We start from the raw sequence: 26,291 nt of genomic DNA on the forward strand, positions 1-26,291 counted from the left end.
GGCCATGCTTATAATGTCTGACCTCCCTTTTGCTCCTTTCCTATTATTAATAACCAGCTAATTATAACAGTATCACTTCCTCCAGCACACCCATGCACTAAGAGTCACACTAGGCTAAGTATGGAAGGTGGTTGTGTTGTGGTTCAACAGCAATTTCTGGAAACCACACAGGCCTTTTTCTTGCCGAGTCATCACTTTATCCATGGGGCAAGTCCCTTCATCTCTCTAAGGCTCCTCTGTCCAATTCCATCATCTACAAAGTGAGAATAATAATAGTACCTACTTCAAAGGGTGATTATAAGGATTAAAATAGTCTATATAAAGTGTTTAGCTTTGTGCCTGACACAGAAATGTTTGCTGCTGCCACCATACTATCACCACCGTCATCATTACTGTCAGGAGGAGGAAGGAATAAGACTGAGGAAAAGTCCTTGTATAACCCTTAACAGAGAACAGAAGGTTGGGATCCAACCAGAAGCCTCATTTCTCGTTTAGCGATGGCTCCTGGGCTCCCAGAGATCTACCCAAGCTTCGTTTTATCCTGTCATTTCTCTGTGTGTATCACTCGGACACACTGTAATTAAAGCAAATGAGCTTAAGCTCAAAGCTCAAAGATGAATGTCCTCAAGGTGTGTGCCAAGAGAAAAACATACAATAGAGCAAAAAAATAATAAAATTTGTTTTCACTTTCTAGCACTTTTTTATTTGGCTTTCACGATAATCTGTATGGTACAATTTTAAGTGTGTGGCTGTTATCAGGCAACACATGTAAGGTGGCCTCCTGGGTCCTTTTAGAACATGATAGGCTGTAAATAAATAAATACAAACATGTTTAGAATGGAAGATTTTGGTCTTAAAGTATGATATTTTAGGTTGGTTTCTATATTAACAATGAAATAGACCAAATTAACTTATGCTTTATGAATTTTTGTCAACATAATACATGGATATAATTTAAGCCCTGGCCAGTGCAGCTCAGTGGTTTAGGTGTCGGCCCATGAACTGAAGAGTCATTCATGGGTTAGATTCCTAGTCAAGGGCACGTACCTCAGTTGCAGGTTCCATCCCGGCCCTGGTTGGGTGAGTGTGGGAGGCAACCAGTCAGTGTTACTCTCTCACATTAATGTTTCTCTCCCCCCCCCCCACTCCCTCCTTCCACTCTCTCTAAAAATCAATTGAAAAATTTCCTCAGGTGAGGATTAACAAAAAAATAATAATAGTAAAGTAATAATAAAAGTTAAGTAGTATTAAAAGACTTAAGAAAAAGCAAAGGTCCTGCAAATCTCAACTCATTTCAAGCAATATTTTATACGGGCCACCTGCTCTGATCAAAATGAAATCAAGTTAGAAACCATATATTAATAACAAAAATACAAATTTAATATGTCCATAACAAAAACCTCCTTGCCTTTTAAAATTTACGTTTACACCTGTAAATAATTCATGGATTAAGCAAGAAATTGTGATGGGATTCAGAAAACACCTATAAGTACTCAAAAATAGTGGTTATCAAAACTTCTAGGATGTAGTTAAAATGTATGGTCATAAGTGATTATATCAGAAAAGGAAAAGGTAAAAAATAAATTAAGCTTCCAAACTTAATAGCTAAAAAAAGAAAAAGCAAACCAAAGAAATTACGAAGAAATATTAGGTTGCACAACAAAAAAAGTCACTTTTGTAGGTCAAATGTGATCAAACATTTGTAATTTTATACAGTTCAACCTAATACATTTAAGAAGATGAGAGTGAAATTTTAAAAAATTAAATACAGTAAGGAGATTAATAAAATCAAAGTTTGTTCTTTGAAAACAATAATAAAATTTACGAACTTTCAGTGAGATTTAACAAAACAAACGTACAGTGATATTGGGAAAGTAAAAGTAGATGCGACCACAGATACAATAGAAATGTGTAAGACAGGAGAATATGATGAGCACACTTATGCAAAGAAATGAAAATCGCATGAAATCACTTGCTAAAAAAGACAAATTACCAAAGCAGGTTCAAGAAGAAATAGAACACCCGAGAGTCCTATAAATATTAAGGAGATTAGATCAGGAGTTTGAAATCTTCTCACAAAGTTCCAGGTCTAGGTGATTTTATTACAACAAACGTTTCCTTCTTACACAAAATACTTTACAGAATAGAAAATGAAGTGATGTTCAAAGCTAGTATATAGTTTTGATAACACTACCAGACAAGAAAAAAAGAGAAATTAGAGGCCAGTTTCTCTCATATAAATGTGAAGATCCTAAAGAGAGTATTAGCAGGCTGAATCTAGAAATTTATTTAAAAAAAATATTGTATTGAGAGCATTAAAGTAGACCTAAATGGAAGGAGAGATGTTTTCTTTTCATGAATAGGAAAATCAGTATTTTAAATATGATTTCTATTTGTAAAGTAATTCCAATTAAAATCTATATAGGATTATTTGGAATTTGACAAACTTATTCTAAAAATATGTATAAAAGAGCAAAATTTCAAAAATAACCTTACAAAAACAACCTTAAACATGATATTTAGTAAAAAATTCAAGTCACAAAAGAATGATCCCATTGGTCTGAAGTTAAAAACATGAAAGCCAAAGAATTTTATGAAATCATACATTTGTTGCAAAACTATATATATATATATTTTATTTTTTTATTGTTCAAAATATTACAGATGTCCACTTTCCTCCACATTGACCTCTTCCACCCTGCACCCACTCCCCTCCCCAGTCCCTCACCACACTATTGTCTATGTCCTTGGGTTGTGCATATATGAATATAAATTCTTTGGTTAATCTTTCCCCACCCCCCACCTCCCCCCCACCCCCCCCACCTTCCCCCACCTTCCCTCACCTTCCCTCTGAGGTTCATCAGTCTGATCCATGCTTCCATATCACTGAATCTGTTTTGTTCATCAGTTTATTAAGGTCTTTAGATTCCACATATAAGTGAGATCATATGATGTTTGTGTTTCTCTGCCTGGCTTATTTTGCTTAGCATAATACTCTCCAGGTCCATTCATGCTGTCCAAAAGGGTACAAGATCCTTCTTCTTTACAGCTGCATAGTGTTCCATGGTGTAAATGTCCCACAGTTTTTTATCCACTCATCTACTGAAAAAGAACAAAAAACCAGAGGTCAGTGGAAGGCATTGAGGCTTCAGAAGCAGATCCATGCATATATGGAAACTAATATGTGACAAATGTGGTATCTCAGATCAATGGGTAAAACTGACTATTAAAAAAATATTTTAAAAATCAATATAAATTGATTGCTAAAAATTAATTCCAGGAATATCAAGCACATAAATGAGAAAGGAAAAATTTAATAGTTTTTTTAAAAGAATATGGGAGCATATCTTTTAACCTCACTTGGAAAAGACACAAAGAACATAAATAAAATAAGAAATACATACATTAAAATAAAATTACATTAAAATAAAAACAAAAACTCTTGCTCATCAAAAGTTAACATAGAGTATGAAAAGACAAACCACAAGCTTGGAGAAAACATCTGTGACATAAATGACTGAAAAAGAATTCCTATCCCAAACATAGGTAGCATTCTTACCAATCAATAAAAAAATGGTCACCTTCTAATAGAAAGATGGGCAAAAGAACAATAGATGCAGAAAAAGCATTTGATAAAACCCAACACCCATTTTTGATAAAAACTCTCAGCAAGGCAGGAATAGACGGATCATACCGCAACATAATAAAGGACATATATGACAAACCTACAGCCAACATCATACATCAAACTAAAACCATTTCCCCTAAGAACAGAAACAAAAATAGGGATGTCCACTTTCACCACTCTTATTCAACATAGTACTGGAAGTCCTTGCCACAGCAATCAGACAAAAAACAATAAAAAACATTCAAATTGGAAAAGAGGAAGTAAAACTGTCATTATTCGCAGATGACATGATATGGTACATAGAAAATCCTAAAGACTCCACCAAAAACTACTAGATTTAATAAATGAATTCGGCAGTGTAGCAGGATACAAAATTAACACTCAGAAATCCCTGGCATTTTTATATACCAATAGTAAACTCACAGAAAGGGAACCTAAAAAGGCAATGCCATTTACCATTGCAACAAAAAAATTAAGATACTTAGGAATAAACCTAACCAAGGAGGTAAAAGACCTGTACTCAGAAAACCGTAGGACGTTGAAAAAAGAGATAGAGGAAGATATAAACAACTGGAAGAATATACTGTGTTCATGGATTGGTAGAATTCGCATCGTAAAAATGTCCATACTACCCAAAGCAATCTGTCCATATTCAGTGCAATCCCTATTAAAATACCAATGGCATACTTCACAGATCTAGAACAAACACTTCGAAAATTTGTATGGAACCAAAAAAGATCCCGGATAGTCACGGCAATCTTGGAAAAGAAGAACAAAGTTGGAGGGATCACAACACCCAATATCAAGTCATACTACAAAGCCACTGTGATCCAAAGATGGGCAAAAGATATGACGTGTGTATTTTATGCTAGAGGATTTTTTCAAATAGTTGGTGATCCTTGGCTGCTATTTTACGTATAAGATTGAGGTGTGATAAATGTGGATGGAAGCTCAATGTAAATGGATAAGGCTTGTCCAATGTTGGACCTCATGGTTGTGACAAACAGTTGCATACCAGCCATTTCATTTACCAACCCTGTAAAAATGATAGAATCTGTTTATCTTTGCTTTTAGACTGATCCCTTTTTCTAGATGGAATTTCTCCAGGCACCTGACTGGGGGCTGGGAGTGTGGTGTCAGCCTCACTGCTAGTGTTCTGAGAGAGAAGCCTAGAAAGGATGTGGAATTTTGATAATTACTCCTTTTCAGCACAAGACCTCAACCCCATCCACCATGTGCCTGATGTCCACGAGTCCCACGTCTATCTTGTTGATTATCTCTAGAAACTATACTTCCTGATAACGATAGGTGGGATTATACATCCAGCACCTAATTGCACCATAGACTAACTTTTTTTTTTTTAAATCCTCACCCTGAGGATATGTTCTCATTGATTTTAGAGAAAGGGAGAGGGAGAGAGAAAGAAAGAAACACTGATGTGAGAGATAAACATCAGTCCATTGCCTCCATATGTTCCCTGACCGGAAATGGAACCCACAATACTCCAACCAACTGAGCCACACTGGCCAGGGCATACCAAAGACTAACTTTTCAATAATCCCCTTATATTTACCCACCACCTCACCCTTGCCTTCCCCAGCACATGATGCCTCTAATTTGTGCGTGTCAAAGGTTCTGCCTTCCTCTGCAGAGAATTAGGTCTGTCCTTTCGTCACTCTGCATGAAATTGACTCCTCCAACTACTTCTGCCTTCACATTTTCTATTTTGAAATTAAAGCAATCTAGTAGTTCACTAAAGATAGATTTTATGTTTCTGATCTTTGCTCTTAACATTTGGGTTGATTTTATAGGAGAAAAGGAAGTGAAAAGACCTTCCTCTGCTAGCCTAAAACTCAAAGCAGTTTTGTTTTTCACATCTTAAAGGCCACTGCCTTGCTGCAGCATGACTGATAACCATATGCATCCTTGCTGGAATGAGATGCATTTCAAGGGAAAGGACACAGGACTAATAGTTCGACACCTGGGTGACTCTGGGCAAATTACCTACAGTGTGTTTGTGGCACTCGTACTATCAGAAGGTGACTCATCCATATGGGAGAACCTCCGGGTACACACCTTCATGATCCACTCAGGATGGGTGAAGGGCTGGTTTACTCTCCATGGGTGATGGTGAATAAATATTTTGGATCATGTTATTTGTTCACATGGATGACTGAGGGATAGAATCTAACGTGTGTTGACTCTGTGATGGATGTGCTGTGAGAGGAGGATGGTAAAGGCTAATTATAGAGGAAATGTGCTGGGTTATATACCGTAAGCCCTAACAGAATCTTGTAGCAATTTAAAAATATGTATGTATAGAGAGTACTCTTTCATCTTTCCTCTCTTCCTAACATTTCCTGGAATCCTCATTTTATGTTTATTGAAGGAACTCAGTGAGTCTACCAGAGCAATGTGTTACTCATGTCAACTGTTGTTAGCCAGAAAGTTAACAGAGTAGAATGACTTAGGTTATAAATAGTATACGTTACAGCAATGGCTGCAAATTAAGACTATCCATGAGGTTCTAGGTGAAGGATGTCCGTAAAAGGAAAAAGTAAAGTAGCCTCGTATCTTTAAAGAAGGCAGTGTTTCCCTTTGAGTTTTGTCACAGCTTTTGCTGTCCAGTGGCCTGAGGCCCTGGAGCTAGGAGCGCCCACTGTCAGGAGCTCTTCACCTTCTAAGCAGGAGTGGGAAAGAGCCAGGTAATTTGCATCATGATACACTCTAAATCAAAGGCCATCCATCATTTCTGATATCTTGAATGCAATGATTATCATATCAAAGACATACGATGACATTGAAGATAATAACTTTTCTGTTGTCCATTATCTCTAAACAGCTTGGAGTAATTATTAGCATGTGTTCTTTTCAAAAGCCTAACACTAAATTTTGGAGAGAAAAGCCCTATTTGAGCCACCAAGAATATATACGAGACTGGATTCAATGTCTTAACATTAAATGAGAAATTATATAGATAAGACAGGAAGTTGAAAGGTCTTATAAACTTTGTTGTTTAGAATCCTCAGGAGGGCAATGTGGTTATCTGTGTACCTGGGATTGGCCTTATATGCGAAAGCCCTTTCTCTGTGCCTGAGCACATAGCTTTAAGAAAGGACTCTATGGAGGTTGATAGAGAAAGGGAAACATTTTCAGCTAGTTACCCAAAAAAGCTCTGGGAATCGGGAATTATATAAACATACATACACATATATCAGGCATTGCACTAAGTGCCAGTGATAGTAAACAAAATAATGCTTCATTTGCAGTCACCTGGCTACTCACAGTGTTGTCTATGGACCAGAATCAAAAGCATCACCTGATAGCTTATTAGAAATATAAGACTCTCAGGCCCTGTATTAGTTTTCGAGGGCCATCTCAACAAACTGGGTGAATAAAAATAACAGAAAGTTGTTATCTCATAGTTCTGCAGACTGAAAGTCTGAAATCAAAGTATTGGCAGAGCCCTGCTTCCTCTGAAACCGGTAGGGGAATCCTTCTCTTCCTATCTTCCCTTGGTTTGCTGGCAGTCTCTGGCATTCCTTGATCTGCAGCTGCATAATTCCAGTCTCTGCCTTCATCATTATTTGGCATTCTTCCTCCATGTCTCTGTGTCTTCACATGGCCATCTTCTTATAAGGACCCCAGTAATGTTGGATTAGGACCCCACCTGACTCCAGTCTGACCTCATCTTACCTAATTACATTTGCAATGACCCTATTTCCAAATGAGGTCACATTCTGAGGGACTGGAGGTTAGGACTGCAACATATCTTTTTTAGGGAGACTACAATTCAATCCAGAACTGGTCCCATCACACTCTTAGTGAATGAAAACCTGTATTTTTAATGAGGTCTCTAGGAATTCACATGCACACAAAACTTCTAGAGGACGTCCCAAAGATTCTTGATTGCTTTATCCTATAGACAACTTCCTAGTGCCTCTACCAGACTTTTCTAAGGGCTTTGCCTACAACATGTAGATGTATGTAGGATGAGGGTGTTTCCCATACAATTTAAGAATGATCGAAAGAAAGCTTCCACTTCTCTCCTCAATGCTGGTCCAGTAGGATGAGAAGGGAAGTGGAGCAACAGTCGTCGACAGCCATGCAGATTGATGGTTGGGACAGGAGGAATGGGAAGTGGGGTTGTAATATAGAAATTTGAAACAAAGTCATGTGCCTATGGCCTATGGTATATCTTGAGTGGTGAGCCTCTGAACTCTTGTCTCTCCTGAAGCAAAGACTAAATAAATATGTACCCTGCTGTTACAAGTTGAATTATATGTATGGAATAAGTTCCTGGCCATAGAATTGAACCGTGACAGTTGGAGGTCACCTGAAGATACAGAATTGAATTTTTCTGGGTTATCCTGATGTTATTAACTTCTGTCCCAAAGAGAGGGCCTAGTTCCTCTTATTTTCTTAGCATTCACACCACCAGTTTGAAAAGCAGAGCCTGTGCTTTTTTTTGTTTTTGTTTTATGTTTTACTATAATTTGGATCTTTCATAGTTCTTGTTTCCTTTTTAATTTTCTTTCTGCTCTGTAGCCCTCTATCCAGTTGCTTCTCACCAGGTTAGTTGTCAGTGGTTTAGAATTGTTTCATGATTATTGCAGGCAAGCACTCTTTAAGGGGCCTTGAGCTCTAAGAAATAATAGGGTGGCGTTTTTCATCTGTACCTTTGTGTAACAGTAATTTTGGCTTTGTCTGAAGAAAGGACAATGAATGCATTGATGTCTCTTGGTCATATTCTCTCCTAAGTCTCTAATTGGTGAGCAAATGCATGCAATTTTGTTTTGGAGCTGGTTTCATGCATGACACAAAAACTCCAAAACCATCAGAATGATCTCTGCCCACAGGCCCACCCCCCTCCATCCCACAGTACCCTCTACCCCCTGCCCAGCCACAGCCTTCACCTGCTGTGGCCTTCTCTCCGTTTGCTTTCTGAACGGAGTCCACTAGCCTGAAAACCAATAAAAGGGTTTTTGTGTCTCATCAGTAAGGGAAGGGGGTGCCAAATATGTTCTCAGACGCAGGACAGGGTGACAATTTGCCTTTTCACATTTCTTGGTGAAGAGCCTAAATCCTTAAAGTAAACTTCATATGAGCAATTTTATGTGTCCCCAAAAATAAGGCCATGGAAGAGAGTCAGACTTAACAGTCTGACAGAACAGTGAAGCTCAGTGTGCCTCGAAACATTTAGTGGGACAGATAATCAGGCTGCGTGTGGAGAGCTTATTTTCATGGCATTATTCAGGCAGCCGACGGAGGCCACTACCCAGCAGCAAACCCAGCCACGACGGCCGTTGGCGGTGAGGGCTTGTTTGTACCAAGTCAGGTGACATTTCCTAACGTGGCCCCATGGAGCCAGCTTCTCTGGGTGTGGTGCCAGAGAGTGGCAGGGGGCAGAGCACGGGAGAGGGGAACAGGGAAGCTGAGTCAGCATTTATTTTCCTGGGCACCTGCCAAGAAACAGTTGCATGTTTCCAAGGAAGAGCTCGCCCTCCCTAAGGAGACAGCAAGAACCTGCCAGCTCCGGCCCGCCAGGCTCCTCCAGCTGGCCCTCGCTCCTGGTACTGGCTGGGAGTGGTAGTGGCTTATCTGTCTCATCTCTAGTCACTGCTACACTAGAAATGGCAGGGAGGGCACAAGAATAGCCACTGCTGTGAAGTGGGGTTGTGTCAGTTGCTTCCTCTCAGGATGTTTTGGTTTTTTTGTATATAAGGCCTGCGTCTGTGGGCTACCATGCCTCATGGCCTTGCATCATCTTGTGTCACTTCTTGGAATTTCCTCCCATTGGGAAATTCTCACTCTATTTTCCAAATTAGATTTTTATTACTTATAGAATAAGAATTTACAATTTAGTGATATCTGAATGGGTGACAAATGAGAGTAAAATTAAACCTAGATGTCCCCTTGATATACTGTATCTCATCCCCAGAAGACACTGCTCTCTAATCCAGCCAAAGTGAGACCCCATACTAATTTATAGATATGATGGGGAGGGATCTAGAGTAAATTATCGGCTCGATCATCCCAGCTGGTAGTCCTTAGGATGGCTGCATCGATGTCGACATCTCTAACAGGATTCTACCTGCCTCCCAACCTACTCGACAAGAATGTGTTCCGGATAAATGCCACAGTCGTTATGAGAGCACCTTGATCCCTTTGGAAGCCAGTGACTTAGAAATGCAGAAGATTACTGCTAATGAGGCAGGCTGACTTGTCGTCAGTAGCGCGTGTACTTTAATCCAGCCTCTTAAAGTCTGTACTTTTGCCAAGTAGTGGCATTCAGTGAGTGTTGATGTGAAGCTTAAGCAAACGATATTGCCAGTCTGGAGGTACAAAAATAGAAATAGTGTTTTTTTAGAATTTTCCTTTGGAGAGTCAGATTGTCTACTTTCTGTATATTTTCCACTGTGGGGTTCAATCTCCCTGAGAGAGGCAAACCATGTACTTGTTTGTTCTCTAATGTTAAAAGTGTTCTACAATTGGATATTTTATACACACACACACACACACACACATATATCATTGTCATGAAAGCAAATAGCTGCTCATGTATGTGGGTTCTTTACTTGTTTGCTCTTGGCAGGGGGAGTGTGATGTGGACAGAAAAGGGAACAACATGCCCTTATTTGCGTAGAGTACCCAGGAGAGGTTCATTGGTGATAACTCGTGTGGCCATATTTACCTAGACCTAGAGCCTATTTTCCAGGCTCTATGACAAAGCCAACTTCATTGCAGATGGAAATCCTGGGACTGAAACTGAGAAAATTCACAGCCAGGTGTAAGCCAAAGAACAGAATACCCACTCGATCTGGTGTAGGTTTGAGTGTGTTTGGTGTCTAGTGAGAGTGGAGGTATAGAAATCATCTTCATTTTCAGCTGGGGAAGGCTCCTTGGAAGAAGAAAGCTCCTATGATTATCTTAATTTTGTAGCTGTGCCAAATTCACTCGGCTGAGCACGCTTCCAATATTCATGGTGTATTCAGACCGTTTATTTTTTATTTTTGCTTCTGGACATGTCTTCCAAGCTCAGGCAGAAAGCTGAATATATATATGGATTTTATGTAGATGTGAAAGTCCCACTGGACCTGGCAGGAATTCTTTCTCAGTCTGTCTGGCAAGACTTTTCCAGCTGAGTAGTCAGGGTGTGGTTTTTCCAGTGTAGCAAATCTTTCTTCCCATTTCTGCTTTAATTCTTATTCAAAGAGGCAGGTTTTCCTAAAAATCCACACATGTAAGAAATAATAATATGGATACATTGGCTCACGGTGCAGATTTGGATGGTGTGGGGTGTGGGCCTGCTTTCCCCCTCTGGAAGGCATTGTGAGACTTCCTTCTCGATGTAATAGTGCGCATGTGTGACATCCCTAATCCTAGCATGTGGCGGGGGTCTGGAAAGGCTTGGCCTTAAACTAGGCATGTCTAATAGGGTTTAACGCAACCTGTGAATTTGCCCCTGCACAAGGTCATCTTGTAGGTCAGTGGAATGCTGCACAAATTGCATTCTCCAGACTGTAACTGCACCTAGGAGGAGGCCATGTGCTGCCAAGTTCAGCTGACTCCAGATAGGACAAAGATAAACTGAGGGCTTACTAATGTTTCTCAAAAATGAACTTTTAAGGATCGATGTAAAGCGTCTCTTGTAAACAAAAAATGATAGTCTTGAGATTTATGAAGGAGCTTTGTGTTGGAGATAGTGAGGCCAGCTACCGCCTGCCTTTCCTGGGAGCAGAAAAAGATTGAAATGGAAGCAGGAGGAACTTAAGTCAGACAATAAAATGCTTTGGTGCCAAAAGTTACTTAATACCCGAAAATGATTTTGAGGATTAAACAAATCAAGTAATTTTTACATGAGGTCAAAAAGAATGAAAAATGTGTCTGGGGAGTAGTCATAGTATAGGAATAGCACGAGAAGTTTAGCCTATGTTGCAGTTAGCTGAGGTAGGATGTGTTTGGTTTGTTTGGTGATAGAAAATGGTTATAAATGTTTACCTTGTATGAAATGTAACCTTAGTAATTTTTAAATTTAAAAGTGTGAACATTCTCTTCAAGTAAAGTCCATCCTTAAATATCTGGGCTTCTGGGCCAATCCAGGGGCAGAAGGATAACTTAGGCAACATTTGCAGGTTTATTTAATACTAAGGGTTAAATGATTCCAAAATCCACTTCAACCAGAGTACGAATTGGATAGCAAACTCGTACAAGAGCTCATGTTCTTCCATAAATGTTTTCTGAAGTATCTTCCTGAAATAGCCTTTTTTCCAAGAATTCACATGGAAGGAAGTCATGTTGGGAACCTCAAGGCATTACTTTGCCTATGTTCCACATATACTTGGAAAACCATTCATTTGAAATGCATGTTATGAAGCTGTGGAGCAATAAAGTCAGGACTCCTACCAATATCCAACAATCAAGCATAGTGGACTGGCCTCAGGGTCCTCTACAGGGGGAAAGCCCTACTGCTGGCTGGTCTCAGTGCCTAGAGGAGCCTTCACCCTGGTGGCCATGCAGAGTGGATAGAGCCTTTATATATATGGACAACCAGAAGATGGGTTGCAGAATCATTTCGGGTTCATGGTCTGCAGAGCTTATCTCTCAGCTCTTCTTTATGGGGAGGTTTTCTAAAGGTGAGACCTAGACTTTTGTTGCAGGAAAAATGCACTGAATGTAGCACTTTGGGGTCTTCTTTCAAGTTATCCAGGGAAGACTGTGCCTGAAACAGCCATCTCATTCATAACCCCACCTTTCAATGAGTCCTGGAATTTTTAGGGATCATATACTTAAGAATAATTAGAAACTTTTCATGTTACCCGACCCCTGTAAATAACTCCCTTGTGTCAGACTTATTTATATGTTTCCCTTTAAACTAGTCTTTGAGCTCCCATTGAATGAGGATATAAACATATTCATATATATTTAAAAAATGGATACATATACATTATATTTTTAATCTTTGCATCCCTCACAGTACACTTGCATAGGAGTCTGCATTTGGTGAATGCTGTTGAATGGGACTGACTGCGCTTCAGCATTGATATGATGATGAGTCAGGGCAGGCCTAGGAACAGGAGGCTGATCTCCTGACTTTTTTTTCAATAACCCCACCTTTCAATGAGTCCTGGAATTTTTAGTCACAAGACTATGATGCCAGTCACTTTCTATAGCTGGCCAAGGGGCCGTGACAGCTCAGCATGCTAACGCTGAAAGCCATTGTTTCATGGCTGCAGTTCTTAGCTTCATTTGTATTTCTACTTAGATTGTTATATTGCTGGGAACCTTTGACTTGGGCCAGACAACTTTTAAAAACTGTTAAAATAGCACCGGATAATAACAACCAGAATGCTGAAAGAGTGGGTTGGTGCTGATTGATTAAACTTTTGAATTACTAAATGATTTGCTATAACTTTTATATTTCAAATACTGAGGTTTTAAAAAAAATATATTAGTTAAATTTCCTACTATATAAATGGCAGACTGTTAAATGTCAGACAATCTCAGGCAACTTCGAATTCTAAAAGTTTTTCAGATAATCATTATGATCACCAGTGCACACTGTTTAATAACGTGAATATGGAAGGTGTAGGTGATTTGTCAAGAACTGTGTTAGGTGCGTTACACACATTGTCACTTAATCTCTAGAATAAATGTACAGGCTAAGTTGGCCCTACTTCATGTTGAAGAAGTTGAATACCTTGCGATTCAGTCACTTTTCCAGGTCACATCACTGATAAACTGCTGAGCCAAGAGCACAGTGATCTTTCCCCTACACCACTCAGCAGATGACACAGCCAGGAACGGAGGCTACCAAGTGACTTAAAAAGTAGCGACATGAAAATATTCTGATGATAAATGAAAAAGCTGGATATAAAATGGCCTTATATTGCAGTTACAACTTAGTTAAGATGTGTTTCAATAAAAGATTAGAGGAAAATATAAAGATTTTAATGCTCCTATTACATTGGTGGGATTTGGGGCAGTGTTTTTTTCTTCATTTTCTAAAATATTTATAGTTGTGGATAAGTTACTTTTAAATTAAAGGGTTATTAAAATAGAGCGAATATAGCATCAGTTTAGTTGAGCTTTCAGAGTAGCTAAAAATCTTAATGTTTTTGATATGCTTCTGAAAGATTACTGGGTCATTTGAACTTGTGTTAACTTTATGTTTAAATTCCAGATCATCAAGTTATTGGATGGAAAACGATCTCAAACTGTGGGAATCTTGATATCTAGTCTGCATTTGGAAATGAAGGATATCCAGCAGGGTGAGTCTTCTCCATCACTCCTTTCCAAACTTTTAATTTTTGCAGCATTTTATTGTGAAAGATTTCAAACTTATAAAAAATTAGGATGCCATAATGAATCCTATGTGTCCACTGCCCAGCTACAAAACTATCGCTGTACTCTTATTTCATCTGAAGCACCCTTTCTCCACTAACCAGATTATTATGAAGCAAAACTCAGACATAATTCTTTTTTTTTAAAATATATCTTTATTGATTTCAGAGAGAGAGGGAGACAGAGAGACAGAAACATCAATGATGAGAGAGTCACTGATCGGCTGCCTCCAGTTCGCCCCACACCGGGGACCGAGCCCGCAACCCGGGCATGTGCCCTGACCGGGAATCGAACCCCGATCTCCTGGATCCTAGGTCGATGCTCAACAGTGGAGCCACATTGGCCTGGCCAGACATAATTCATTGGTTAAAAAATGTTAGTTCAGGGCTGAGAGATAAGGACACGTCTTCAGGCATAACTCCAGTGCCATGATCATGCACTTAAAAAAGATGTTCGGTGATTTCTCAACATCATCAAATATGTAGTTATAATTTCCCTGATTGTCTATATACCCACTAATTCATTCTTTTGTTTACAGTTAGCTTGATTGAGGATCCAAAGAAATTTCATGCGTTGCCTTTGATGTGTCTCCCAGGTTTCTTTTAATCTAGAGGTTTCTATCATCCGTCTTCCCCCTCTTTGCAATTAATTTTTTGAAGAAACCATGTCACTTGTCGCTATGGAGTTTCCCACAAGATTTTGCTGATTGTATTGCCATGTTTTTATTTATTATGTTCTTCTGTCCCCTGTGGTTCTTGTAAAGTGTTAGTTTGATCTAGAGACTTAATCTGAGCGGGGAAAATATTTCATAGATGCTATTGTATATTCTATGAAGTATATAATGTCTGGCTGCCTCTTTATGATGTTGTTAGTGAGCATTAAAGATCTTTGCCTAGATTCATAATTTTATTAGAAGTTTTCAAATAATAATATATTAATGCCATCATTTCTTCATTAGTTGGGATACTATTATGGAGAAACGCTTCTTTTCATCTTTTGTTATGTCATTGTTGCTTTATCCCTTCCTTTCAAAGTATGCTATTTCAATTTGGTTGTCTTTGGCTCAGTTTGAAATGAGACATTTAAAGAGAGGAAATTTTACCTGTATATATTTTTCTTAGTCTGTAGAGAAGTAGACTAAGAACCATCTTATCTTTTTAAATCCATGCCTTGAAAACAATACACCCCTTTCTCAGTAATCAATTAAATGGAAACCTTTATTTTAACATGTCACTGACAGTATTTTCTGAGTGGTAATGCAGTCTCCTATAGATACTGTCAGTAGAATTTAGCATGAGTTTAACTGTGGAGACACTCTCAAACCACACTGCCCTTCAGGTTTCAGTATGCGTTGCCTCAAAGTTATTTTACTTTGGTACCCAGCAGAAGACTTGCATAGGGCCTGAACTGAAAGACACAATACTTCAGCACACTACTTTTCCTCTCAAAGGAGCTTTGTAAAGAGCCTAAAATTTTGCTTTATTGAAAACATTAAAAATTCCACATAAAACTAAAAATATCCTGAATTAGATGATAGTCACAGAGTATTAAGCTTAATAATATAACTGAATACATAAGTATGAATATTAAACCTCCAAAAATGTTGCAATAATTGATTTGAATTAGGGGCAGAGAATAGCTAAAAAGGCCTCCCATCAGAAAGGAATTCTTTAGTGACTTTAGGCATTAGGTCTTCTAGAAGAATTGAGTTTTGGGTAAATTCAAACCAGGAGATTATGATGTTAGGTCAGAGGAAAACTGAAAAAAATAAAAACAGAAAAATATCAGCAGGGAAGTTTATAGTCTTACATTTTTGATGCAGCCCTTGAAATTAGCAATTCTTTAGGTTCAGTGGTAGAGTCTTGTCCTAAATAATGGCACTCTTCATAAGCCTGGTGAAAGCCAAGCATGCTTGCTTTCATCACCGTGGTGCATAGCAATACGGGTATGAGTTTTCACACTGGCAGCAGCACCTTAGACTTGATTCAGCTCTTCGGCCTGTCCGCTGTAGTACATCCGATTGCCGTGTGGACAAGCGTCGTTCTAGCCATGTGATAGTCCAGTTACCAACTCAGGACCGTAAACCTCCCCGTGGATATCTAGCCTTATTGGGTTGATTGCTCATTGTGAGTTGGATAAGAGACTTTTCCAAGTCTACTCTGGACAAGAACGTGCTCATGTGAAGCAGCGGAGTAGTTACATTTTAGCATTAGAAAGGTCAGTTGTCGCATTGCAAACTCCTAGGACTTGTGGGTGCCATTTTCATTTTCTCCCGCTTCGGGCGTCTCTGAAAGCCACCACAGAGTTGGCTCCCAAGCTCCATTTCATGTCTTCATTCAGTAATGCATTCCAGATGAATAAGGCAGTATAACCTGAGCTTAATTTTTCTTTGGAATCGTTTGACTGACACTGGCATCTGAAGGTCACTTAGGAGCCGGGCTATGTCAGTTACATTTCATTCTGAGTCCGTGTCTGGTCGTGAATGGAATGCACTTGGCCTTGTGTTGTCATCCTGATGAAAGGGCTCCCTGTGCTGACGTTGGCCTAAAACGTTTGTTTTAATGTGGGGGGTGTGGCTGCAGTGAGATCCGATTGGGGCAGGCCCGCTGGCAGCCAGGCAAGGTCGCACAGCACGACGGCCACGGTGAGATGACCACGGTTCAGGGACTGTTCTTCAGCCTTCTGGTCATGTGTTCATCTTTTCACTGCATAGAGGCGAATGCACTAACTTGCACTTCTCAAACTCACAAGGAGCTGATGTATAAACCATACTGCCAGTGTGTTCACTTTGAGAATTGCCCTTTGTCATGATGAAAATATTTATATCTGTTCATTATTACCTCCGTATCACTTATCTCTGCTTGGCATTATTTATTGTTTATGCCATCTTCCCTTTTGCTGAGACTACAGGTTGCTCACCTAGATAATAGTTTGGAGTATTTCAATCTGCAGTTACCTCCCACAGATGGATAATTCAGTTTTCACTGGTTCAAGTCTTAAAAAGCAACCTTGTTTTCCTCATTTGTAGGGTGGACACGTCTCCATTGTCCACTAGATACTGCCTGTGATGTGTATTCAAGCAGTGAAATTTGGGAGCTGTATACCTCAAGGTCCTATATCTGCAAGTAGAGAGCCAGTGTCCCTTCCACTATGTCATGTTGCATTTCTTTGCTAAGACTTTCTCTGATAATTAAACATTGTTACAACTAATTGGGCTAACGCATCATATAGAAAAGTCGTTCAATAATTGTCTTTTGAATTTAACTTGATTTAAAAAGGAAGCTAAACCTTAGACTAGACGGACTCTGAATGTGTATTAGTGTATTTGGACAAAACTTCCTTCCTTCCCTCCTTTCCTCCCCAAGCTCCCTCCTTCTCTCCCTCCCTCTCCCTCCCTCCCTCTCTCTCTCATAGTAAACATGCTTTGAAGGCCAGCTCTGCATCAGGCACCATGATGACCACAATACATAAGCTCTAGACTCTAACATTCTCAAGAGTTCACAGGATGGTAGGAGAGATGTCAAAAGCAGCCCAAGATCATAATAGAGTTGCCTATGAAATAACAAAGCAATATCTTGTCTCCACCTGTAAAATTTCAGATGAGCCTTAGAGGGTGAAACAATGGTCATCACACTCAGAAGGAGCTTTTCCAGTTGAAAGAAGGCATGTGAAAAGGAGGTACAGCTCGAGGATATAGACTACGTGTGACTGTGTCTCAGGGCACGAGGCTAAAGGCAAGCAGCATCCAGCGCAGGAAGGGCTCTGAATCTCATCACACAGTTTGGATGTTATCTCATCAATAATAGGGAGACAGAATTTAAGACGGGCAGTGCTGTGATCTGATTGTTTGTGCAGAAATATCTTGTAGGCTGGGGAAGACTGGCCTCCACGGCCTCCCGTGCTCCGGCCACAGCTCGTGTCTCCTACTGTAGCTGGCTGTGCTTGCCTCCCTCTCACTGCCCTCTCACAGTGATCTTCTTTCACTCCTTAAAAGGGCCACGTTCTTTCCTTCCTCTGCGTCTTTGAAGGCACAGCACATTTCAAATGAACAACCCTGCACGTTCGCTCTGTTTAAAATACCTTTCCACCCCACTCTTTATAGTGAGCTCATTTTCTTCACTAGGTTTTAGCATAAATGTCACCTCAAGGAGGCCTTTCCAAACCCCCCTCCCTAATTTAAGTCACCTAGGTTAACTCTCCTCTATTCTACACTGCACTTAATGTTTTATTTGTTCATCTACTCATGTTCTCATTTATGCTCGTCTCTAGAATATAGTCTCCAGGAGGGAGACTGCTCACTGATATGTCCCTAGCACCTTGTACTGTGCCTGAGTGTCTGTCGAATGAGTAGGGGAAAAAAATAATACTGAAAGTAGATAAATTTGTTAGAAAGGGATCAGGATTGTTGAGATAAATGAACACCAGAGCTAAGGCTGTGTCTGTAGAAATGTAGAGGAGGAGACCATATGCCAGGGATATTTGGAGAGAGAATTGCTAGTTAACTACATCAGATGCAAGCAGTGTTGAAGAAGTCTTATGTGTACCTTGGGTTTCTGGCCTTAAGAAGAATGTGTATTATGATGCCGGAAACATAAACTGGAGATAGAAGAGGAAAAGCTTGGGTAGGAGCAGAAAGGCCAATTCAGTTTGGGGTGTTTGGAGCCTGAGATGACCGGAGACATTTAAGCCGAAGTGGTCAGTGAGCATCTGAAAATTCCAGCCCGATGCTAAGTAGACAGGGCTAGGTTAGAGATGTAAGATCCCCCAAAAGGTAACCACTGTCATCTGCTTCTCTCTACCCAAGACGGGTTGGGCACCTCGTGGGAGGAAGCCGAGCCCGGCACTGCCTGCCGTCTAAAGCGCGCTCGGCTAAAGGCGGGACCTTGGTCTCGGAGGAAGAGCAGCTTCGGGAGGCTGACGGTCATACCCACGGCGCTCGGATGTGGGCCGGGAGAGGCTCTGAATAAGTGATTTACTTCTCGCCGGTTTTCCGTCCACTAAACTGGATGACTTGTGTTTAAAAGCATTTTGGCATCCTTGGACACAGTTACTGCCTGCATGATTGCAAATTAGTGTTTTCATTCCACGTTAGTGATTTCCTCTTATTCTCCTCCCAGGGGAGGTGGAAAATTGCTGTTGACTATTCCTGATATAAACCTCCGTATGCATTGCAACAGACTAGGTGCCAGAAACCTCCTGGCACTCATTTGGCAATTTCCCGTACACTCAGAATTTATATTTATAACATTTAATCTAACATCAAAATAAAACATTTTTCAGTTTAGTTTCTACTGGTCTGGAATCTCAGTTTGGGAGTTCAGCAGCATCAAAGATTATCTTTCTGTTTAAAAAGTAAATTCTAAATTAACATGGAAGAGGGTGCCAGTTAATTGTATGCCTCGGAGTCTGAACCCCAGATCTGAGAATGCTCACTGGACTTTGCTCACTTTTGCCTAATAATTTCTAGAAATAGCTGTCCAGGTTTATGCTAATTGTCCTAAACATAATTAATTTTTTTAATCCTCTCCCGATGATATGTTTTTATTGATATTTAGAGAGAGAGGAAGAGAGAGAGAAACATCAGTGTGAGAGAGAAATATCGATTGCTTGCCTTCAGTACATGCTCAGACCAGGGATCAAACCCACAACCTTTTGGTGTAGGGGGCCAATGCACCAATCAACTGAGCCACCCGGCCAGGGCTAAAACATAATTAATTTGACTAGGTTTCTGAAATTCTCCATGAATTGTCCAGGACTTTCCTGAGGAACTGTGACTCTAGCCTAGAAGACCTTATACTCAAAGGCAATTAGTCTCCAAAGAACACCCTATACCCAAAGGCAGTTGGTCTCCAAAATTTGTACTGTGTACTCCTGTCAATAAAAAGTTTTAGAGCATGCTTCTCAAGGTATGTTTTCTAAAACATGTACATCATGTAAATGTGTGACAGAACTCATATTCACATTATAAAACATATGCAAAAATATGGATTAAAGTAAGATTAATAATTTTTAATATCTTGCTAATTTTCGTGGCTTTGGGTTCTCACTAGCTAATATCTCAAGGCTCAATATATAAATAAGGTGAGGCTCGTTATTAACAATAGTGGATTTAAACCCAGATTTCAAACAGTCCCTAGGTAAATTCTGTTATAATTTATGGAGGTCAGAGTCTTGGCAAATCTGATTGGAGTGCCCTTGCTTTTAATTCATTCCATGACTGACGAAGAACTTGTACTAACAATCAAAGTGTCTGCCCCGTCATTTTCTTCCTGTTGATGGATTATCTTCAATCTGGGGTTTCTCTGCAGGAACCTTTTGAAGCCAACTTGTTTGTTTTGTCAAATTTAGTTAAAACCAGATTTTAGAATCAGAAGCCTTTATTTACCCCCCCCCCCATCACAATATGTTTGAAAGTAAAAGAACAAGTGAGGATGCCACGTATGAAGGTGTTTACCCACCAAAGGTGACATGTGATCGTGACCTGCCGACATACTGAATGAAGGCGCCGGGTCAATCCACTTACTAAATATTGGCAGAGCTCAGTTTTTAAAAAAAATCTTGGGATGAATATAAACAGTAGCTCTCCTCCCGCGCGTCCCTTTCCCACCTCCCTGGTCCTCCCTCGAGTCTGAAACACCTGAGGAGCGGTTCCCGCCCAGCTCTTCCTAAACCCCGGTACATTCCTTCCCTCGGAGCTGCGTCCAGAAAGCAGAGGGTGGCCTTTCTTTGTACTTTACCTTCAGGCGCTGGCTGAGACCATCCAATCTGCCTGGAATGTAATTTTGGCTCAAAAGAACCAGAACTAATGGAAGAACAGAAGCAGCTTAACCCAAACTGTTTCTCATTCCACTGCCCTATGGAGAGCAGAGGGAGGAAGGAGGGGGGGCGGTGTGGATTCGGTGTCGTATCCCTTCTTTGAGGTTTGAACCATGGACAATTTTAATTGCACCTATAAAATGGCACCTTGGGCACCTCCAGGCATATAGTACGTGCCTGGACTTGGGCAAGAATTGGGATTTTTACTTTATAAGACTGAGTGATTTTGAGGTTTTGGAAGAAGAGATTAGATAAGTGTCCCTTTTGGGGTTGTTTCTTCCAACTCCCAGCCAGCTCCTGTTCACTGTGTGCTTTACACTTGCCTCCTGTTTCCATCAAAGCCCCGATTAAGGTCTGTATTGACTAACATGGCACCGGCAGGCATTTGTCAGTGTGGATAAGATTGCGAAGTATGTTCCCTGGATAGTTCTTATTCTTGGTGTGTCTGGAGGCAACTTTTGTTTGATTTTTCATTCCTGGTACCTCTGCTTCCCTTCTTAGTTCTGCAATGCAGTGTCAGATTGCAGTTATTAATATCTTTTCAAAAGAGTAAGTCTTTACATTAGATTTTCTTTTCTTTTTATGTTTATATATTTTTTTCTTTGAAGATAATGACTTTTCAAGTTCCAGAGTTCTCTTTTTCTAGAAATTCATTTTGCTATGACTTCAACAGCAATACTGATTATTTTGAATAACTGCAAATAGTTAAGCAGATTGAATTTTAATCATTTTATCCTGCATAGTAAAGGCATATTCTAATTGAATTACATATTAGTGATAACTAAATGATGGTGAAGTTATGGTTGTGTGGAATATACAGGTGAAATTTTTGTGGCAGAGGTTGAATGTGGTTCCCACTGGGAGACTGCGGATTAAAGGAAAACCCTGCAATGCCATTTACCAAGGCTTCTGTGTAGACTGTTGTGGGTAGTTGGTTAACTGATTTGTTATTTGTTTTGTTTTTTTCAGGTGGTGAGGATTTTAGGTGGAGTGACTATTTATAGCCTAATACTTATAAAGGGATAAAATAAGCAAATTATAGTCCAGTGAATTTGGTTATGGAACTGAGCTTTGGAAATCAAGCTGTTGATTTCATGCCTTGGTATCATCATATATAAAACTAGGGATAGCACTAGCATCTACTTTATCCAATTAAATAAAAAAATAGAACAATACCTGATATACAGGAAGCTCCCAATAAATGCTGGCTATTAATTTATTAAGTATTAATCCTCAGTAAGGTCTGCCTACTGTCCCCACCCTCTGGTGTAGTGGACAGAGATTCCTTTAAGCTGCTTAGTAATTGGTGCCCTCAGCATCCATCTGGCGATATGGGTAGAGCAAGGCTTTGTGCGTATCTATGTCTGCACAGGTGACGAATGGAGGTGCAACACAGTGGCCAATAGGAGAAAGTGAGACACATTGGGAAAGGATATAAGAGAGCTCTGACCATTGTGAAGAGTCGCAGTTACAGAGCCCTCAGTGGGGGCAGGTTCTTTGCAGCTTCTGTCCTGACCCACCCTCCGTGCTCCTCCCTTCTCCTCGCCTCTTGCCCAGTTTTCTCATGAACTTGGTCTTTGCCCTCAGTGATGGCCTCATTGTTGGGAGTGAGACTTTGGGAGATGTTTCTTCTGTCCTCATCTCTGAGATTCTCCTACTGCCTCTTTCCATGTCCCCACTTCCTTGCTTTTTCTGTGGTAGAGGTCAAGAAGATTAGTTTGTGGTAGTTTTGGAGGGTAGGTCACCTGAGAGTTTAAAAAACCCATGGCCTCCTGTTTTATTTTCTACATTCTGTTCTCTTTTCCTTACAATTTGAATATTTCTCAAGCCCTAAAAATATTAGTAATTTGGGTAAAACAACTAAGTATTAGATTGGCTAGTTGGAAGTTAGCAATATTAACAAAATAATTTATATTAATAGACTCAAATAGCCCAGCCGGTGTGGCTCAGTCCCATGAACCAAGAGGTCATGGTTCCATTCCCTGTCAGGGCACATGCCTGGGTTGCAGGCTTGATCCCCAGTAGGGGGCATGCAGAAGGCAACCGATCCATGTTTCTCTCTCATTGATGTTTCTATCTCTCTATCCCTCTCCCTCCTCTCTCTGAAATCAATAAAAACATATTTTAAAAAAGATTCAAATATTCCTATTAATCTTTGATTTCTTAGGCTGAGAACAAAGCTAGTCCATTTGCAAATGATTATTAAAATCACACGCTTGTAAAGTATCATGTCAACTACTTTCGGAAATACGAAGAATAATAAAGTGGGTTACATAGAGCTTATTTTTAAAACCAACATTAGCCACAGCTGGTAAACCGACCCAGTCTTATCTGTGACACCTTCCATACCTTGGAGGACAAGATTTCCTTGGCTAATCGAACTGACTAAGGAGCTTGCCTTCTTTAACTTCCTCTGTTTCTTGCCCAAAGGTGCTCCTTCAAATCAAAAAACAAAAAACAAAAGCAAAACAAAACAAAAACCGAGCTCCCCACGAGTAACTGCTTGATTTTTACTAACTAGAAGCCCTTCAAACGGCAAGCAGCCATCCCTTGTTTATTTGGACATGGTGCACTTGGGGATAGAAAAGTGTTCAGGGTTAAAAACGGCTGCAGGGCTGAGAGAATTCCTGCGTGTTCTTTCTGCTTCCCCTGCTCTTGTGAAAAGCTGCCTCCAAGCCGGAGAGGGAATGTACCTATTGTGTGCGACCCTGACCCTGTGCATGTGCCCGAAGCAGGCGCATAGTTTTTATGTGCGCCTGTTAGTTTGAATTTGCGATACTGATCTGCTTTTTGTCCCTGCTGACGGTTATTATATCTTAATGGGCGAAACACGACTCTAATGATCCTTGTGTATATAATTCTCGGAGTACAGAGCAGGCACCAGAGGACCACATAAAAATGTTTGCCTCAATTTCCCTGCAAAAAAGGAGCCCAGAAACCAGACTTGACCAAGTAACAGATTTTTAAAGGTAAAGGAACCCAATAAAATTACCAGCTTTTCACAGCGTGTGTCTACTTCCTTTCGGCATATTGTGAGGTGTAGGTGAAATATTCTAGCTGAACTGACAGTGTGAGTGGGAATAACTAAGGAGCGAGGGAGATAAAAGTAAAAACCACCAGCCATGATTGATATTGCAGTAGCAGTGAGTTGTTGGGGTCTCCCCTTTGTGGATTTGACATTTCACCTTTCTGACACCATCTGCAGGAGTGTGGGTATAATGAGCCCTCTGCAGATGGGAACCAAAGCTAGAATTACTTGGCATTACTGTATCGGGCCTTTGAGGCGCGCTGTAGAATTGTGTGCGCTGGTATTTGCTTATCCAGCTTATAAGATAAAAGGTGTGTATGGGTGTGTGGGTGTGAGTCTGTGTGTGAGAGGGGCAGGCAGAGCAAGAGGCGCAGAGTGGGTTTTTAAAGTATTAAATGGAGGGAGCTACCTGATCCTAGGTAACTCTGAAAATATTTTTAATCAATGCTTGATTTCTTTCTACGTTATAATCATCAGTTAACTAATTAAATGGGTTCATATAATGCTTATAAGTTTGACAGTGAATGCCTCCAAGTGTCAATTCTCTAATACACTGCCCAGAATTTGGGGAATAGAATGGTCAGATATTGATTCTGGGCTTATGCAGGAATTTAAACTGTTTTGGTGAGTAGAAGGCAGAATTATATACATGCAAGACAGCTCTCCTAGGAGAACTAGACTTAAGCTTTTTTTCTTTTTTTTTTTAGATTTATGGCCAATAACCTAACCTCCCCTGGCCACTCTGTAGGATAGAAATAATAGAAATAATTTAATTTCCTTACACTCATGTGCTCAACCAGATGATCTCTTCCTAGTGCTCCTTCCACTTCTGAGTTTTATTTTACTTTTACTTTTAAGGTCCTTAATTGGAAGACGGGAAACCTCAGTGGAATACATGGCACTGGCCCTAAATTAATCTATCATCTACCTCTTCCTTCACCAGTCATTTCCTCTCTCTCATTCCTTCCCCAGGACCCAGGAGGAAGATCAGCTGGCAAGTCCAGCTCTTAGGCTCCTCTGCCTATTTCTGTGGGTGGCCCAAAGCTCTTCTCTGAAATCTAGGCATAAAACCTCCGAGTGGTTTGCGCTCCAGTTTCCTCGGTCCCAGAGCTAGTTAGTGATGCCACTCTGAATGCTCCCTAATGTCTTTCTCCTCTGTTCCGTTCTTTCTGTCCACAGTGCTCAGGTTTTTGCTACCTTGATCCACTGGAAGAGGTTCTATACCCGTTGTTCCAAATTTTGATGTGTCCTAAGTAACATAACTCTATCCAGTTTATTCCCCCACTTGTAACTGCTCAGTGCTTCCCTACAGTATTTCAAGTGCTATGCAGGCTCTTTATCCCACAAGATCTTGCTCCAAATTATGTTGGAGTCTTACCTCCTGCTTTTGGCTGCATGTCCCATCAGCCTACCTACATCTGCTTTTCCACTGGAAATGTCTCACATCCTTGCAATTGATGTTCACTGGCACTTGTTGTAAACTTACAAATTGTCATTGCTTAGAATGAATTTGGCTGAATTAAGAGTAGTTAAGTGTCTGGCTCGAAGCAATCTAACAGTTGGATTTTTTTACTGGTCATCTTTTATCCTAAGGTGATACTGCTATTTTTAAAAGTTTTTAAAGGTTAAGAATGAAGGGAACCTGGCTGGTGTGGCTCAGTGGTTGAGCATTGACCTCTGACGCAGGAGATCGAGGTTCAATTCCCGGGCTGCAGGCTCGATCCCCAATAAGGGGTGTGCAGGAGACAGCCAATCAATCACTTTCTCATCATTGATGTTTCTCTCTCTCTCTCTCCCTCCCCCTTCCTCTCTCTGAAATCAATAAAGATATATTAAAAAAAAAAAAAGAATGAGGGGAAAGATATTTTTCTTAAAAATGAGAAAATTTACTTGTTACACTTAATTATTTTTTGGTATGGAATATTTTGGGCAAGCAGCACCTATACTGGGTAGAGGCATAATTATGCAACTCTACTGACTAAACCTTGATTTTTTTTAACAGGGACAAAAGGGGGTGGGCAAAATCTTAATTCAGATATACACCATTACTATTTCATCTGTCAGAATATTATCCCTTTTTAACATACTATGTTTTCTTTTTCAAGACCCCATGCTCTGTCAAGAAACTTTGACACCTAACTAAGGACTCACTCTGTGGGATTCCTGTAGCCTCTATCCCATCCACAAATGTTTATTTTATTCCTATTACACACCCCAGGTACTCTGCTGGGAGCCGAGGTTATCAAAATGCATAGAACTCTCCCTGATTACAGGGGTTTACTATCATAATACAGGTTCTTAAAACAGAGTACAATGCCAGGAAAGAGGGAAAGAGTGAGGACTTAATGACTGCAAGGTCAAGGGAGTCCTTCCAGGAGGATGAGTATGAGAAGGGCGGAGGCCATGGCATGTCCGGGAGAAATGGGAGTGGAGGAGATGAGCCTGGAAGAGTAGCTTGGGGCCAGGAAGAGGGTG

General features: G+C 40.2%; 1 protein-coding gene across 3 annotated transcripts in view; it reads left to right on the forward strand.

Moving 5' to 3' along the window:
- Positions 1 to 26,291, forward strand: part of FMN1 (formin 1) — a gene marked incomplete at its 5' end in the record, with an annotated part of 348,552 nt that overhangs the window by 187,025 nt on the left and 135,236 nt on the right. For all 3 annotated transcript variants that reach the window (XM_081137909.1, XM_081137910.1, XM_081137911.1), the window contains one exon: positions 13,812 to 13,899. In XM_081137909.1, coding sequence (XP_080994035.1) covers positions 13,812 to 13,899 — 88 coding nt within the window. The remainder of the gene's footprint in view (positions 1 to 13,811; positions 13,900 to 26,291) is intronic.

The sequence above is a fragment of the Miniopterus schreibersii genome (genome assembly GCF_964146895.1).
Source record: "Miniopterus schreibersii genome assembly, chromosome: 1".
NCBI classification, from domain to species: Eukaryota; Metazoa; Chordata; class Mammalia; order Chiroptera; family Miniopteridae; genus Miniopterus; species Miniopterus schreibersii.